Source organism: Ammodytes marinus (genome assembly GCF_949987685.1).
Source record: "Ammodytes marinus genome assembly, chromosome: 20".
NCBI lineage: Eukaryota > Metazoa > Chordata > Actinopteri > Uranoscopiformes > Ammodytidae > Ammodytes > Ammodytes marinus.
Window position 1 is genome coordinate 20,298,228 of NC_137224.1, and position 16,928 is coordinate 20,315,155.

The 16,928-nt window shown below is 40.8% G+C and overlaps 2 protein-coding genes across 2 annotated transcripts; both read right to left on the bottom strand.

Annotated features, from left to right (window-relative positions):
- Positions 1 to 88: 88 nt before the first annotated feature.
- Positions 89 to 4,982, bottom strand: mlst8 (MTOR associated protein, LST8 homolog). The gene is made up of 9 exons (XM_080049455.1): positions 4,884 to 4,982; positions 4,395 to 4,581; positions 3,632 to 3,683; positions 3,342 to 3,504; positions 3,157 to 3,232; positions 2,822 to 2,974; positions 2,607 to 2,731; positions 1,815 to 1,978; positions 89 to 864 (listed from the first exon to the last, which is right to left on the bottom strand). The coding sequence occupies exons 2-9, from the start codon at positions 4,527 to 4,529 to the stop codon at positions 746 to 748; spliced, it is 987 nt and encodes a 328-aa protein (XP_079905581.1). The 5' UTR covers positions 4,530 to 4,581; positions 4,884 to 4,982; the 3' UTR covers positions 89 to 745.
- A 2,211-nt stretch (positions 4,983 to 7,193) lies between these two features.
- Positions 7,194 to 12,401, bottom strand: meiob (meiosis specific with OB-fold; the record flags this gene model as incomplete). Its single annotated transcript, XM_080048998.1, has 13 exons — positions 7,194 to 7,307; positions 7,395 to 7,481; positions 7,735 to 7,921; positions 8,043 to 8,187; positions 8,414 to 8,506; positions 8,710 to 8,805; positions 8,999 to 9,051; positions 9,296 to 9,396; positions 10,599 to 10,794; positions 10,951 to 11,023; positions 11,439 to 11,570; positions 12,065 to 12,122; positions 12,345 to 12,401. The coding sequence occupies 13 exons, from the start codon at positions 12,399 to 12,401 to the stop codon at positions 7,194 to 7,196; spliced, it is 1,392 nt and encodes a 463-aa protein (XP_079905124.1).
- Between the last annotated feature and the right edge of the window lie 4,527 nt (positions 12,402 to 16,928).

Here is a 16,928-nt window from a genome sequence, read left to right on the forward strand (position 1 = left end):
ATTTTTGCCCAATAAAAGACTTGTTGTTTAAGCCAAAGTTTCTTCATTGGACTTGAAAGAAAAAAAGAATCGAGGAAACTGCTGTGAATGTCATCTTTACTTCATTATCCACCACGTGATCATTTGGAAATAGTGACATTTACAACTAAACTCTAAATAAAGAGTCTAGAGAATGATAATGAATGATACATATCGCACGTGAAAAATCAATCCCAACAGCACATCCAAGTCAATGTGGATAACTTGGTCCTTTTTTAAAATGATAAATACAGTATACTATAATAACCAGGAGTCGAAAAACAATCTCCTGATTTGCGCATACTTACTGATGAAGTTAAAAAAAAACATAAAGGGTAGTTCTGTTATGTATTTAAATCAGACACATTTCTATGCAGTTAGTAGTACAGAGGTTTTGTTTCCCATACAGCTGCAAAGTGGTGCGCCTGGCCCTTTAAGATGGATTTTTGACTTCATGAATTGTTATGGCCTCACCGCTAACGCTGAATACTTTAAAAAACGAGAAAGAAGCATTGCAGACATCTTGGGTCACACCGCTTCAGATTCAACATGTTCAAACACGAGTCTCTGACTTCTCGAGATGACACACACACACACACACTGCAAACTGCACATTTATAAAATGATGAGGTGTCATTTTCTAAAGATGTGTTTCTGTCCTTGTTCCAACTGTGCACAGACTGTCTGCCATCTCCTGTCTCTTCATCTCTCCTCCTCCTCCTCTTCTTCAGCCCAGCACACTGTCATTGAAGGCCAGACACACCACGGCCTTCTGGTGGCCGCTGTACTCCCTCTTGATCTCCCCGGTCTCCACGCACCACAGACGGGCCAGGTTGTCCGAGGAGGCTGTCGGAGGGGAAACACACAGTCAGAATCTGAATGTAAACTATACACTGGTGGTCACACTGTTAACTTATAAAACCTGTACCTTGCTTCTCTATGAGAGGGTTATCTAAACCAGAGGGTTAAAGGCACTAAACCCATGATCAGGGATTATGGGTATCACCATGGTGGTTATCAATTTTTTAACCTGAGGTTTCTGCTTCAGGCTCTGTGCGCGTTCATATGTAAGGGGAGCGTTTTGATGCGTCATTTGCCTCTGCTTCTGCACTGCAACCTGTGATTTTTTTTTACAAAAGGCTTCTGTAATAGTCACTGTGTGTGTAAATGGCCGGGTAACATCAATAACTGAATGCATGTGGCAAACAGCTGCAGCGCGATGTAACAGTTCACACTGCTCTAAACCCACGGATTCGATTTCCAAAACAAGTAGATTCACAAAAGGGCAACACTTTTTATAGCCCAATTTTAATACCAAACCCTGAACAAAAGCCTGGTTGGGAGCAGGTTGGCCGTGCAGCTTAAGTTACCATGGGTGGTGATCTGGCCAGGTAAAAAGAGAGCCACCCTTTGTGACACTGAAAACTCTGGCTCTAGACACAACATACCGGGCTTATCTGTTAAATCTCCCTTCATAGTACACAGCCCTCAGGAGATCTGTGTTGACGCCTCCATCTATGCCACAACACCACACTGTTTACATTGTTCTCCACGGCACATACCGTATACTTCACTGGAAATATGGGCGTTGGTACAGAAAAAAAACTGACGCACAGCTTGCAACTTTAAGGGCAGAAAATGCTAAGTATCACCAAAATGTACTTTGCATTTACGGCAACACTTTTGCAAATGTACTAAATTATAAATACATTAGATATAGTATTTTTTTTTCCCCTTATTATGTCTGTTTATGTCTGAAATAACTACATTTGCCAGCCAGGGCACAGTGCACTGACCGGTGACAATGTATTGGGAGTCTCCGGAGAAAGCGCAGTCCCACATCCAGCCTCTGGACGTCTCCCCGGGGTTGTTGCTCTTGATGCTCAGCTCCGTCATCAGGGAGAAGTTGGAGGTCCTCCAGATCTTACAGGTCTGGTCCGCTGAGCAGGTGGCTAACAGGCTGGAGGAGAGGACAGGGAAGACAAGACACAAAGGTTCACTATTATAAAAGCAGTAACATCCAGAAAGCCCTCACTTCCTACACATTTTCTAATTGAAATGTTCAAGACTCAAATTTCCAGGATAATTGTCATCTGAATACAACAATGCTTCTGAAATCAACCCATGACAATCTCTCTTTGCCCAAACTCAAGACCAAGTAAAAACTAAAAGGCTGAATTTATAGCATGTCGCTCGACACTTTTGATAAGTTGCTAAAAATGAATGAAAGAGTCGCGAGACCTTTTTCAATTCATGCTTCTGTGAAAGCTTTGGGTTACCTCCATGGTAACCAGACACCATCCTCCAGCCAGCTTGTTTAGCTGCACATCATACGACCGGTATAATGTAAGGTGGCTTGTTTTGATTTGTATTTTTTTTAAATATATTTTAGTGAGTAAGGGCAATAGACTGACAAGAAATATTTTTCCATACTATTTTCTTTCTTCAATACTTATCCAGACCTGGTAATCACTTGAATTTAATTCCATACCTGGTAGGAACCCTGAGCCCTATACTATCTGCAATAACAATACTTATTATCGTTGGAAGGGCGAACAAGGGTAGAAGGATGCATAGTGTGCACTCACGTTGAATCGGGGCTGAACTTGCAGCGGAGGGAGTAGCGTTTGTGTGCGGGGATCTTGGTCTTGGGAATGAGCTGCGTCACCTCGTCTCCGATGCCGCCAGCGAGGTTCCACACATAACAGTTACCCTGTTGAAGAGGATCTTTAATCGTGTAAAACAGACAGACTTAAAGTATGGACATATAGCAGCCCTTTTCAGGCTGTGTTAGCATACTGACCGAGCTGTTGACCGCCGCCATGTAACTGGCATCTGGGTCGATGTGAACCGAGTTGATGGAGACCTCCGGCTCTGGGATCAGCTGCTCGTTGTGGTCCGTCTTCAGATCCCAGATATGAATCACTCCACTCTGGTCTCCAACGATCAGCTCTGCCTGGAAGACACACAACACAAATAACATGCTACTAAAATAAAGAGAGAAAAAAGTTTATAAAAGTAAAGACCATAAAGAGTAATTATTTAAAAAAATCTAATAGGCCTGCAAAGTAAAAATAAATAAAAATAAAATAAATAAAGAAAATAAAAATCCAAAAAGTTCACAGGTCAGCGTCTGACCTGGTTGGGATGCAGGCACACACAGTTGATTGGAGCGTTGACCTGGAATATCCTCTGACACTGTAGATTTCTTGACCTGGTAGGAGCAGCGCGGGAAGGACAAAATTAGGTTTGGCTGAAGAACGCAGGCAAAGCAAATGTATTTTTTTTTTAGCACAGCGAGCTTCCTTGTCAAACTGCAGTACCTCAGGTCCCATATGCGAGCCATGCAGTCCTCTCCGCCCGTGTACATCCAGCGGCCGTCTTCATGGAAGCCCACAGACGTGATGTTCTTGCTGACACCGTCGTAGTTGATCACTGGGTTGGGGTTGTTGGAGTTCAGGTCGTACATGCGGATGTGCTGGTAACCTGAGACAGAGAGAGTAAGCTACTGTGAGATGCAGCAGCCATTAACTTAATTGTCCAAATCCAAGTAAATTATGAAAAAATGAAACAAATATACAGAAATCAGGGAAGAAGAAAAATCTTAACCTACCTGCAGCTGCAATCATACTCCGGTCAGGGGTGACCTCAAGTGAATTTACCTGCTGGAAGCAAATGTTAAGGAAGTGGATTGTTTAGGTCTGGAATATTTTACAGCTAAACTATAATTTGACGATTTATTAGTAGTCTCTACTTGTATTGACCCTTTTTATGAATGAATTACAACAAATATGTTTAAGATTTTTCTTCTTTAAGCATGAAACACTGTTTTTCAGCTGAAGTAATATGTTTTTAATAAACCAATGAATATGAAATGATTTATTATGTGCAAAACTATACAATACAATTTACAAATATCAGAATATTAATATAAAAGTCACTGTGCGGTGGCTGATGTGCAACTATACCATCAAATCCCATGCATATACAAGAAAATAAATGAATAAATGCAGCTACTTTGACTGCATCTATGTTGATTTCACTGAGGTATTGAAAAAAAAGAAACTAGGTGCGCTTAATTAACATCAAGCATTTTTCACACAGCATCTGAGACACAACATTTAAGACATACTGTCACTTTCACTGCTTATATATATAATATATATATATATATATATATATATATATATATATATATATATATATATATATATATATATATATATATATATATATATATATATATATATATATATATATATATATATATGAATCTTAACTGGTGTTTAAGCTTGCACATGTTTGTGTATGTAAATATACATCAGTTTTCATTTGTCAGAACAGGCTGTCTGTCGGTCAGAGCAATGGAAGGATACGGAGTCCTGGTGCTGGACCGTCCTGGTGCAGATCCCGCTGTGGGCCTGCCAGAAGCGGACCGTGTGGTCGTACCCGGCCGTGGCCAGGATGACCGGGTCGCTACCCACCGTCCCCTGCCCCTGGTTCACATTCATGCTTCACTGCTGCTGGCTGTCACTGCTCTGGATGAGTGACACATGTAGCACTCTGCACACAAACATAGGACACGACACAGTCACATTTTTCTCATAGTTTTCAGACGGTCGTTACATACTCAAGTTAAACAACAATGTGGTTCAATGAATCGTCACAATGTCCAATGAAACATTACACTTGAAAGGTGCAGGCTAACGTTAGCAGAGCAACCTAGCTTTGTCTTTATATCATGCAACTCAGACACTAAAGTTGACGGCTTTACTTTAGCTAATGCACTGTGACCGTGATGATATTTCATTGTAGGGGCATAAAGTTCGACGACTCAAGAGAATACATTGGACAAGTTGAATTACCTTTAGGTGCTGTTGTTGACAATTCAGTACGTCCCTGAAATGTGTCCCTACAAAACATACAACGATGTTTCAACAGTTCCGGTTTGTTGACCAGGGCTCTACCGCCATCTAGTGACTTATTTTATAATGACAGGAAAAATGGACAACAAAACAGTCTGTCTTTACATACAGGTCCTTCTCATATAATTAGCATATTGTGATAAAGTTGATTATTTTCCATAATGTAATGATAATAATTGAACTTTCATATATTTTAGATTCATTGCACACCAACTGAAATATTTCAGGTCTTTTGTTGTTTTAATACTGATGATTTTGGCATACAGCTCATGAAAACCCCAAATTCCTATCTCAAAAAATTAGCATATCATGAAAAGGTACTCTAAACAAGCTCTTAACCTAATCATCTGAATCAACTAATTAACTCTAAACACCTGCAAAAGATTCCTGAGGCTTTTAAAAACTCCCAGCCTGGTTCATTACTCAAAACCGCAATCATGGGTAAGACTGCCGACCTGACTGCTGTCCAGAAGGCCATCATTGACACCCTCAAGCAAGAGGGTAAGACACAGAAAGACATTTCTGAGCGAATAGGCTGTTCCCAGAGTGCTGTATCAAGGCACCTCAGTGGGAAGTCTGTGGGAAGGAAAAAGTGTGGCAGAAAACGCTGCACAACCAGAAGAGGTGACCGGACCCTGAGGAGGATTGTGGAGAAGGGCCGATTCCAGACCTTGGGGGACCTGCGGAAGCAGTGGACTGAGTCTGGAGTAGAAACATCCAGAGCCACCGTGCATAGGCGTGTGCAGGAAATGGGCTACAGGTGCCGCATTCCCCAGGTCAAGCCACTTTTGAACCAGAAACAGCGGTAGAAGCGCCTGACCTGGGCTACAGAGAAGCAGCACTGGACTGTTGCTCAGTGGTCCAAAGTACTTTTTTCGGATGAAAGCACATTTTGCATGTCATTCGGAAATCAAGGTGCCAGAGTCTGGAGGAAGACTGGGGAGAAGGAAATGCCAAAATGCCTGAAGTCCAGTGTCAAGTACCCACAGTCAGTGATGGTCTGGGGTGCCATGTCAGCTGCTGGCGTTGGTCCACTGTGTTTTATCAAAGGCAGGGTCAATGCAGCTAGCTATCAGGAGATTTGAGCACTTCATGCTTCCATCTGCTGAAAAGCTTTATGGAGATGAAGATTTAATTTTTCAACAAGACCTGGCACCTGCTCACAGTGCCAAAACCACTGGTAAATGGTTTACTGACCATGGTATTACTGTGCTCAATTGGCCTGCCAACTCTCCTGACCTGGACCCCATAGAGAATCTGTGGGATATTGTGAAGAGGAAGTTGAGAGACACCAGACCCAACACTGTGGATGAGCTTAAGGCCGCTATCGAAGCATCCAGGGCCTCCATAACACCTCAGCAGTGCCACAGGCTGATTGCCTCCATGCCACGCCGCATTGAAGCAGTCATTTCTGCGAAAGGATTCCCGACCAAGTATTGAGTGCATAACTGAACATAATTATTTGAAGGTTGACTTTTTTGTATTAAAAACACTTTTCTTTTATTGGTCGGATGAAATATGCTAATTTTTTGAGATAGGAATTTGGGGTTTCCATGAGCTGTATGCCAAAATCATCAGTATTAAAACAACAAAAGACCTGAAATATTTCAGTTGGTGTGCAATGAATCTAAAATATATGAAAGTTCAATTATTATCATTACATTATGGAAAATAATCAACTTTATCACAATATGCTAATTATATGAGAAGGACCTGTATAATAAGTAGGCCTATATGATTGTGTGAAATTACTGGTATTGAATTTAATTCAGCACATTCAAAGTGCGTAACACAATATAATAAAAAAACATATATATACTGTCTGTATGTCATGGTAATTGCGTCAAAATATACATGAGTAAATTGAATTCTGTCTTAAATAAAAAGAAATTCTCTTGTGTCTCTTATCTAAATGTGTGTTTGTATTATCTGGCTGCTCATCAAATATCTTTTCATGGAACAATAGGATGATTGATATAATGGACACATGACAAATTGACAAATAAACTGATAGTGATCAATTATTTTTATCAACCTGCTTTTTTCTTTATTCAGACATTCAACAGAATATTTATATACATATGTTAAATAAGAAACAAGTTATATAAATAAATAAATAATGCAGATAATGTATCTATTCACGAAACCCAAAGGCTACATGTAGGCCATACATGACTATTATAACCACTTTCTCAATCTGAACAGTAGTACACAGCAGGCAAAGCAGCTCTTTCAGCCATATGTTGGTGATCAGATGCGCTCCAGCAGTGCAGCCATGTGCTGCTTCACCTCTCCAGGGTCAGACAGGGAGCAGGCCACCACCGCCCCCCTCAAACCACTCTTCAGTTTAGTGTGAGGGAGGACCTACAACATGGGAGAAGACATTTTTAGACACATGATTTGTTTTTATTAGCAAAACCATGCACAGCGTAGAATCAAAAGCTTCTGTACCTTCACGTATATTTTGCATCTCTCCAAAAGAAATCTCCACTTCATTGCCGTCCGCTCGTCATCAGTGAAACTGGTGAACTCCTCGGTCTGCAACGGATGATATATGAAATAAAAAAGGCGTTTCTCTCACCTGAAGCAAGCGGGAAATATCAAATTTGACATGGATTTAAATACTAAATAAAGCAAATATTTTCTCACTCAATAAAAGGAAAAAACCTCAGAACCATAACTTAGAACAGTAATGTAGTGTTGCTTGTACTATTGATCGCTCTCTCGTACACACACACTACATGTAGATCATTGAGGCTGAATAATGGTATTCCTGTGAAGTGTGTCTGACCGTGCATCCGAGTGCCTGCTCTGCCACTGGGCTCCTGAGGGTGCAGGCGTGCAGGGTGCCGGTGTGGTCTGTGAGGTCAACCAGCAGGTCAAAGCCTGTGGTGGCTGAGAAGGCCTGCTCCCTCCCCGGACACATCTGGTTACTACAGCTCTGCATGTCCTCAGCCACCTGGAACTTACACCTGGTGCTGGGACAGGGACAGATAGAACACACTGATTGGGGAATCTCATTGATTTTATTAACTCATTATCAAATGATTTTCTTGTGAGGGGAAAGAGTATTACATCAAGCATTTTGTGTGAACGTACCAGCGCGTCCTGATGACCTTTGAGACAGAGGAGTCGAGGTCCAGCTTGGAGATGAAGCTGTATGTGATGCCAAAGAAAGCCTCTGGGTTCTCCTGAGTCTTCTGCTTCATCTGGCTCACCGTGTACACGTCAGTGATGGAGTCCACTGCAGACAATGAGATATTATCTATCACTGCTTGTCGTAATTTATGTGTCTTTGGGTGCCAATGTTTCATATAAAAAAACATATTTTTCTGTTATTAACATTATAACCCCAGAAAAAAAATTAAAAGAGAGGATGGAAAGATACAAATAGGAGATCTAAAAGCCAAGGCTTTACATATTGGACATTAACAATATGAGAGAGAGGCGAGTTCTCCACTGTAACCTACCGGGCACATCTTCTGGCTTCTCGTCTTGATCCAGAGCTCCAGACTCAGACACTTGTTTAGCGTAGCTGAACAGCAGGCTGGCCTCTCTGGTGTCTGAGAGCAGAAATCATGATTGACTTGGACAGCTACAAACTTGATCATATTCTACTTGCACAGCAGGAACAAGGATTGTTTTCTTTTACACGGTCCACCGCAGCCAGATCGCTCGCTTTCCACTACCCTGTGTTTAAGTTACTGCACAATGGACGCTTATATCAGATCCTATGCTTTTTACAAATGCTGCTGAGATATCGTACCAGGATTGACAGTGATGATGGTTTTGGTGTTAGCGGTCGCTGTCATGGAGCTGCGAAAGTTGTCAAAGCCAATCTTTGCGTCGGCTATGAAGAGCACTTTAGTAGGAAGAGGAAAATTTAAAACAAGTGAGTTATTTCAAACCTGAACACTCCCAAGTCACATCTCAGATATCAGCGTCCATGCTTTCTCTTGTGTGCGGTACGTTTATGAGACATGACAGGCAGGAATAACAGTCAAATAAAGAATTCATTTTTTGTGGCTGATAATGAGCTGGGGCTGTGAACCTACCCGTCTCTCTGGGTATCAGAGATTGCACCAGCTGAATGGCCTCTCTGTCCCAGCTGTGAGTGGAGCAGAGGTTGGGGGAGTTACTCAGGGGGGAGGCACAGTCAGTGAAAATCAAATGCATGTGGAGTTCACCAGGTTAATCTAAAGTTCAGTGTCACCAGAGTCAATTTTATGGGAACCTCAAGATACACTGCGCTGATCCAACGGGCCAATGACATGGAATAAAATGCAGCAAATGAAGAAAAGTGGTAAATGGTTATTAATTTTTTCCGAATGACTATAATGGGCGTGACGCACCAGACGAGAGGGAAGGAAGAGACGGAGTCATCAAAGAGCTTGAGCTCCAGCCTCTGGCCTCTGCGTCCGTCTGAAGTGGTGAACTGCTTCAGCTCTCCAATCTGAACAGGGAAACACACAAGCAGGTCAAGTTCCTATCACAATATCTTCACTTCCTATGTAGAATCAATCAATCACATATGCACAGTGTCATGAAATGTGGAGTCTGGGGGCCAACTCTTTACGCACGCCTTTAGGGCCATTATGGTGAGTTGGTACATTCCAGGCAATCACCATCATGCATACCACCACCATGTAACCACACAGGAAGAGCAGACACAAGGCAGTCTATTAGGCAATTCTTAAGATGTGAATGAAGTCAACTTTGATATGCTTGATTGAACCTGTTTTAAATCAATAAATATATTTTTTTTTGTCAGAAATGTCCCCCACCCCCGGCCTCAGTGACAGGAGCCATGACCTTTTTCCAGGTCTGACTTTCATAATGTTAAACCAGGGCGCTTTTTTAACAACCCGTTCGAATCTTGGTAATGTTGTTTTTAAGCCCATAAAGATTTTGAACAGCCTACAGTATTTCCCACCATTAGTCGAGCTTAGTGTAGAGAACCAGACTTTAAAAAGACTTGAGCTGGTCATATATAACAAACAAAAAAATTTGATAAAGAGGAATTCAAAAACTTGGTTTAAAAAAAAAACTGATACCCCTTATGATATACATGCTCTTACAGGAACAATCTAACCTTCAAGAAGAGCAGATTTTATTATTATTATTTTTTTTTTTCAAAAGTGAGTAGCCTAAGTAACAATGTCTGCGCTTCCAGCACTTTTAAAGCTCAATTATCAACATGTTATAACTTGTCCCGACCACAAAATAGTTCAGCACAAAATGACAAATTATTATTTTTACACTTTGATTTTTGGATGGAATAAACAAACAAGATACAACATGTTAGTGAGTGTGCTTTAGAGGTGCTGGTAGGCAGATTTTGTTCTCTTCAGACAGAGACAGTCTAGCTGTTTACTGAGGGCTTTATTGTAATGTACAGCACAAAAGACTACAACATCCCCAGACCTTTACAGTTTCTTAACTGGAAAAACGTGTCACTGTTATCACCATAATTCCACTATAGCATTCTGGGAAATGTAGGAAAAAAAAGTTCAAGTAATTGCGGCAGGTTATTGGAAAAGTGGGCCCACCCAAATCAATTCAAAGACCTGTACAACTCATTGAATGTATTTAAAGGTGCACTTCTCCTTTAATACTATTTAATAATAGAGGGTGTGTAGCCTTAAGGTGCCTTACCGTCTTGACTGCAGCCAGTATGTTAATGACGGTGCCGTCCAGCCTCTGTCCGTTGGCCACGATGTCTCCCAGAGAGTAGAAGTCTCCAGAGTCCTTGGCTGGCAGGTGGATGAGAGGCAGCAGCCTGTCGATGGCGTCCACGTCAGCACACAGAGTCACCTGGGAGTGAGCCTCTGTCACTAGCAGTCTGTACAGGCTGACACAGCACAAACAGGCCACTTCTTACACACTGTTGCACCATATTTGAAACAGTATTAACCTGACTACACTTCAGCTGTCTAAAAGGTAGGGATGCAGGGTGAGGGTGACTGTGTGACTCTTAGGCAACATCTGTAGTGAGAGGGTTGATTACCTGGGTGTGGTAGGGCAGTATTTGCCTTCTCTCTCTGGGTCTTTGGTGGAAACTAAAGGGTTTTCGACGATGACTGGGAGAAAACAATAAGAACTAATGTTACGCATAGAAACAGAGTTAATCTTGATGTTAACGATATTAAATTATTAAACATATTGAAAATTATCCTCTTGGTACAATGTTTTGTATATTAGGACTTTTGGTGTAATTTGATCAATCTTTAACAAGTAAACAAATACAACACAAGATCCTGATTTTGCTCTAAATTACAGTGTCATTCAGCAATGAAGAGCAGATACTTTCTAGGCCGAATATGATGACTTTAAAAGATAGTCTACATAGAGTGTATATTGCTTTTTTCTCATTTTAATGTCAACACTTGGGTTGCATCAACACAAACTACAACACACATGTATTTGTTGCTGAATCCAACATTTGTATACGTTTTTTTGGGCTATAATGGGGAACTTTGAGAGGGACTTCCATACCACAGTCTCCCACGCTGAAGCTGTTTGAGAGAGGGTTGATGTAGGTCTCGTTTCCCCAGGCCGACACATTAATGAACGAGTCGGCTGAGTCCTTCACAGTGAAGCCAAAAGTCCATCTGTCTACACCAACGGCTGGAGTTGGGAAAAAAGAGTGAAAAAAGACAAGAGGATATAGTTTGTTTTTATCTATATTCCAGAAGAGGGAGCTGTTGTACAAGACACTGAGGTGTAATGTTGTTAGAGCAGGGTACCACCAGAAATTTCCAAGTTAAATTTGAAACTTTTTAATACCTTTCTAGTGCCGGTTAAAATTAAATGTAATGTCAGTGTCAAGGCCATACTGGCAGAAATAGTGAGGCTATAATGGAAATTCTGACGCATTTTAAGGTACTTTTAATAAGGAACCTTTATCATAATCTCTTTAAATATGCATGCTTTGATATACTGTAACAATAGCTCTGTGAGGTATGTGTATAATCTTATTATAACATAATCAAAAAGTGCTTATTTGTCACCCACATAAAACCCCTATCGGAGTATTTAAAAGGACAATGAAAGTGTTTTGTAGAGGAATTTATCTTTAAAAACAAAACAAAAAAAAGCAGATAAATAAAGAAGATACTAACTTTTTCTGTCGGGGAAGCTTCTGACGTCAGTTTTCCCGATGACGATGCCTGCCACTTTCTGTAAAAGCATTACAGGGTCAATGACAGTTCAACGCTGCTGCATACAGACAATAAAAGGCCTGAAAAAGGTATCCTGTTCCACCAGTGTACAAATTCAATTCAACACAATTATTCCTGGCTATTAGACTCGTGGTTATACTTTAGTTTAAACAGCTGCCGCAAGAAGAAAAAGATATTATGCCCATTGCTGCGTTCTGCTGAAAAAATCATCTGCACTCACCGGATGAGAGAAGTTGGGATGCAGCTCGGAGATGGCAATATAGGTCTGAGCAGCCATTTTGTTTATTGATTAACTTAATCCCTGGTCCAGTCCAGTTTTTATTATATTCACAGACTCTGTAAAATAAGGCACAATAATAGCATACAATAACATTAACAACGTTTGGGTTTCAATTACACCTACATACAAAATGTTTAAGTGTTTACCCTATATCTAACATTGCCTGAAACTTATACACAGGACAGGAGTCATTTGTTGATTTTTTTAGTGAGTAGCTTGTTAGCTAGCTAATAGTGAAACTCTAAAATTGGCTAACATGTTCACTGTTATCACACCTGACAGCATTGTCTGAGTCTTTTGAGGGATTTTTATTAAAATGTTGTATTATTTATTCAAATAATGTGAGTGAAAAAGCATTATTTAAACATTTCTGCTGACATTTGACAGTTTTAAAAAGTATTATTGTTACCTGGTTTGTCTTCCTCAGCACTTCATTACAGTTTTTCGCGGCAGAGGTTGAGTCGCGTGCGGCAGTCTGATGCTGCCTTCAAATGCGGTCGGAAATATTAAGACTACCGCTACTCTGATGAGTAAAAAGAGGATGATAGTAGGCTTAGCCAATCGAAGCAAATGCGTTTGACAGACAGACCAAGAGTGACATTTTGTATTTTTTATGATATGCTGTATCATATTGTGTAGCCTAATGTCAGAACAAATTCTTTCAAACAAATGTGGTTAAAATTAAGTAAAAAGTCTGATTTATAGCGTTCATCCTCAAGGCAACATTCTAAACATGCGACTTCTACCAAAACATAAGATGAATGCATACACAGGTCTGTTTTCATTACAGATAATGAGTTTTGCCATAAAGATTTTAACACATCATAATTGTAATCGGTAACTCGTCAAAATATTCTAAACAAATTATAGCAATCAATGGGGTAGATGTTTAATCGCTGCAGGGTCTAAATTAGCGCAGGGAATTTTTTTTTACCAGGATGTTAGTGTATGTTAAATTGTTTGGAAATGTTATATGGTGAAAGAATTATAGTGGAATAACTTAGGCCTACTTGTTCTCTAACAAAAATGTAAACAAATGCAACCACATCTCTAATGTAGTTTCAGACAAATGAGCTGGAAACCAATGTGTGTGTTCAAGCTTGTTTTTCTTTGTGTGCTACTAATAGCCTACATTTCTTGTTCCATGAGTGAACATTCAGTAAGTAAATGAGGCTAATTGGTAGATGTTGTTGTTTTATTTTACTGTAGCCTACATTGAAAGTTGAGCTGGAAATCATTTCAACTGGTGTATTGGAATTTTTGCCTGTAAAAGATTGGCCATACTTACTTGCTCTTGACAAAAGACCAAAGGCAAGCATATTTGCCACGTGCATGTGCTGAACGGTATTTATATATTTTGGAATGTTTGATGATATATGTTTTTGATTTTTTTTAAATAAGCACACTTTATGTCATAAATGTAGCTGAAAATAGATAGTAAACTAGCAACCCACAGATTCAGTAAACCGTATGTAAATGGGATAATACAACTGATGGACCAATTGACTGCAACCTGTGAACTGTATAGACATTCACCCGGCACAAAAACAAATAATCTAATACACATATTCAATGTGAACACTTTGTGAGTCACTTCTTCAAACGTCTAGTGAAAGGTATAACCCCTGCACCAGACTTTGATATTCCCTTGATAATCCGCCCCAGTCATCAGTGACAGCATGGGATTTGCTCTCCGATGGCTTTGCTGGGATGAATGTGACAGTTTCCTGCTTTGTTTTGATAGCCCAAAGCTGTCTCTGACATGCGATACTGTCTCGTGCACCTATAGGCGGGGAATCAAAGGGTGCAACAGTGAAACCCTGATTCAGCCTCCTGCAGCTTTGTTCCTCTTCCACAGTGACTTATCTTCACCGTTTAGGATGTCTGGTCTCTCTGTGTGACTAATGTTAGGCAGTGATATGTCTGTTGATGTGATTCCACGCTCGATGGCTTCCTAATAACGGATAAAAAAATAAAACAGTGCAGCGGGGACCATAGATGCCTTTCTTAACACAACAACACAAAGTCGACCCGGTCAGATTATTCATGGGCAGACAGCCCAGAGTGTAACGATCCATCAATGTATTGACCTGTAATGTAAAAACTGCACTGATTAAATGCATTGAACATTTACCTACGGCAGGGGGAATCGATTTGCTATTTACCACCAGTGCCAGGCTATTCAAATGAAATAAGAAATTTAAAATTCTAATTTCATTAGCTTTTTTTTTTCTCCTGACTACAGTTAAGAGTCCATTCATCACAGCAGCACTGCAAACGCATCATCGGATAAATCAAGTGGAATTTACTTCTGCAGGCTCAAGGATTTATCCCTAATGTATTCATGGACATTTGTTAATGTGCCATCAATCCAATCAATCATACTTGGATCCGACAATCAGTTGGCTCTTTTGACAGGGTTTTTGATAAGCTGAATCTCTTTATGATAAGCAGTCATATAGGCTTGTTTCTTCTGATGGCATGCCTTTGTCCAGAGCTGAGCAGGAGGTAAAGGCCTTTACCTGTAGGGGCCACAGACACACTCACTGGAGGAATGTGTTGTGATTGGGTGGCCCTCCTTGCTATGGGTCGGCTCCCTAGAGGGCCCTGCAGCCGTCTGACCGCTCCTCGGCTATTAATCCATCATCTCACCATCTGTGTGTGTGTGTGTGTGTGTGTGTGTGCGTGAGAGTGTGAGTGTGTGTGTGTGCGTGCGTGCGCCGTGCATGTTGGAGTGTACATTAAGCTCATGTGTTCTCTGCACACCTAATGTGTTTTTAACCTGACTGAAATATGCAATTCATCCATCGCAGTTTAACTAAGCCCCAGATTCATTTCTGTGCTGCTCTGATACATCAATCAACGTCCTGTTGTGAGCACATTTTGCAGCTTCTTAGGAAAACTGCACACCATGGGCTTGGGATAATAGCACACACTTCAAACACCACGTTCGGAACATGTTTCACAAAGAACGTGAGCGTTTTAAACAGTAAAATGATCTTCTCAATGTCCCCTATGTTACTGTGTTTTTAGCGCAATGTATGTGAATTTTGTAAATATATTTTTGTTAGGGGAATGTGTTAACTTAACTGCACGCTCTACACTGCCAGGCCTCTCTTGTAAAAGAGTAAATGGGTCTCAGGGGACTTCCTGGATAAATAAAAGTTCACGATAGAATAAAGAATGAAAGAGAAATACATAATTTACTTTATTAAAGTCGGTGGCTGATACAAGACACACAATAAAAACAAATGACTCCTCTCAAACCTTTAGCTCACATTGCCCTATGGAGATTCAAAACCAATGGCGCTGCAGCCAAAAAATCTGAACCCTAAACCACCACATTAAAGTCTTCACTTTTATTGACGCCAATATAAACTTCCCTCAACAATAATGGGCTTTTTCATTTTCTTCCCCGGTGATGATATGACTGCATTTACACACACAATTTGTATTTGACAGCTGTAGTAAGTAATTGCCCTTTGAGAACTATAAAGCGTATAAAATAAGATGCATTCACATGCAGAACATCAAACCACCCAAACCAGTTCAATGGGCTCCACCTCGACCATTCAGTCACAACATTCAAAAATGCTGTGTATACATAGTAATGCATCAGTGGTATAAAACACTACCCAGTAATCCAATCACACGGTATTCAACAGGAGGCATTCTTTGTATGGGACATTTGGGGATTTTAAGGAAGACTTTACTGAAGTCAAAGATATGAATACGTCCTCCAGACACCACTGTTCATATTAAGCAACCGTCCCCTGGACCTCCATGATGGGCACCACAGACAGGAGATTTGTGGTTGACACCCTGAGCAAGACATGAGGAGAGAGGAGGAAGTAGAGAGGCATTAGTGGCTGCTCAGAGGCATGGCAAAATACAAAGCCAAGTCCCCCCTTTTGCAGCTGAAAGGATGTGACAGCAGCATGTTACATATTTCCACCACAGTTATTTTTTTGACAACAACAGAGCTGTGCATACTTTGGGGTTGATATAAATGGCCATTTGTATTAATCAGGAAGTCTAAGAACCAGTGTTTACACGAGCTCCATATGTGATCGGACCCAAAATCCCTCCACACACACCGGGGTTTGAAAAAGTGTCATTTGCTGCACAGGAAGCGGGCGGACAAGTTGGAAGTATTTAGCTTGTTGAACCGAAGGGCTTTTTTAGCTCACATGCAAGCACGCACACACAGGCACACACACACACACACACACACACACACACACACACACACACACACACACACACACACACACACACACACACACACACACACGTCGACAATGGAGCTTTTGTTGAGAACGGTATACGCGGTTGTGTCATTGCACCGCTGAAAGAGATATTTAGTACGGATCTAATGGAACCAACCAATCATTATTTTATTGAATCCGATCATTAAAACATATTGTTCTGTATGAGCTTGGTGGTGGTGGTGAGCAATATTTTGGCATGGGCCACGCACTTCTACATTCACAAGTATAGCTTTTGCAGTTGTTGGCAGCGGCC

Excerpts from the sequence above, each read along its gene's own strand:
- mlst8 (XM_080049455.1), bottom strand. The coding sequence starts at position 4,529 with ATGAATGTGAACCAGGGGCAGGGGACGGTGGGTAGCGACCCGGTCATC. Across the intron at positions 3,684-4,394 it reads CGGTCCAGCACCAGGACTCC|CAGGTAAATTCACTTGAGGT; the intron begins GTATCCTTCCAT and ends ATTTGCTTCCAG. Across the intron at positions 2,975-3,156 it reads TGTGCCTGCATCCCAACCAG|GCAGAGCTGATCGTTGGAGA; the intron begins GTCAGACGCTGA and ends TGTGTCTTCCAG.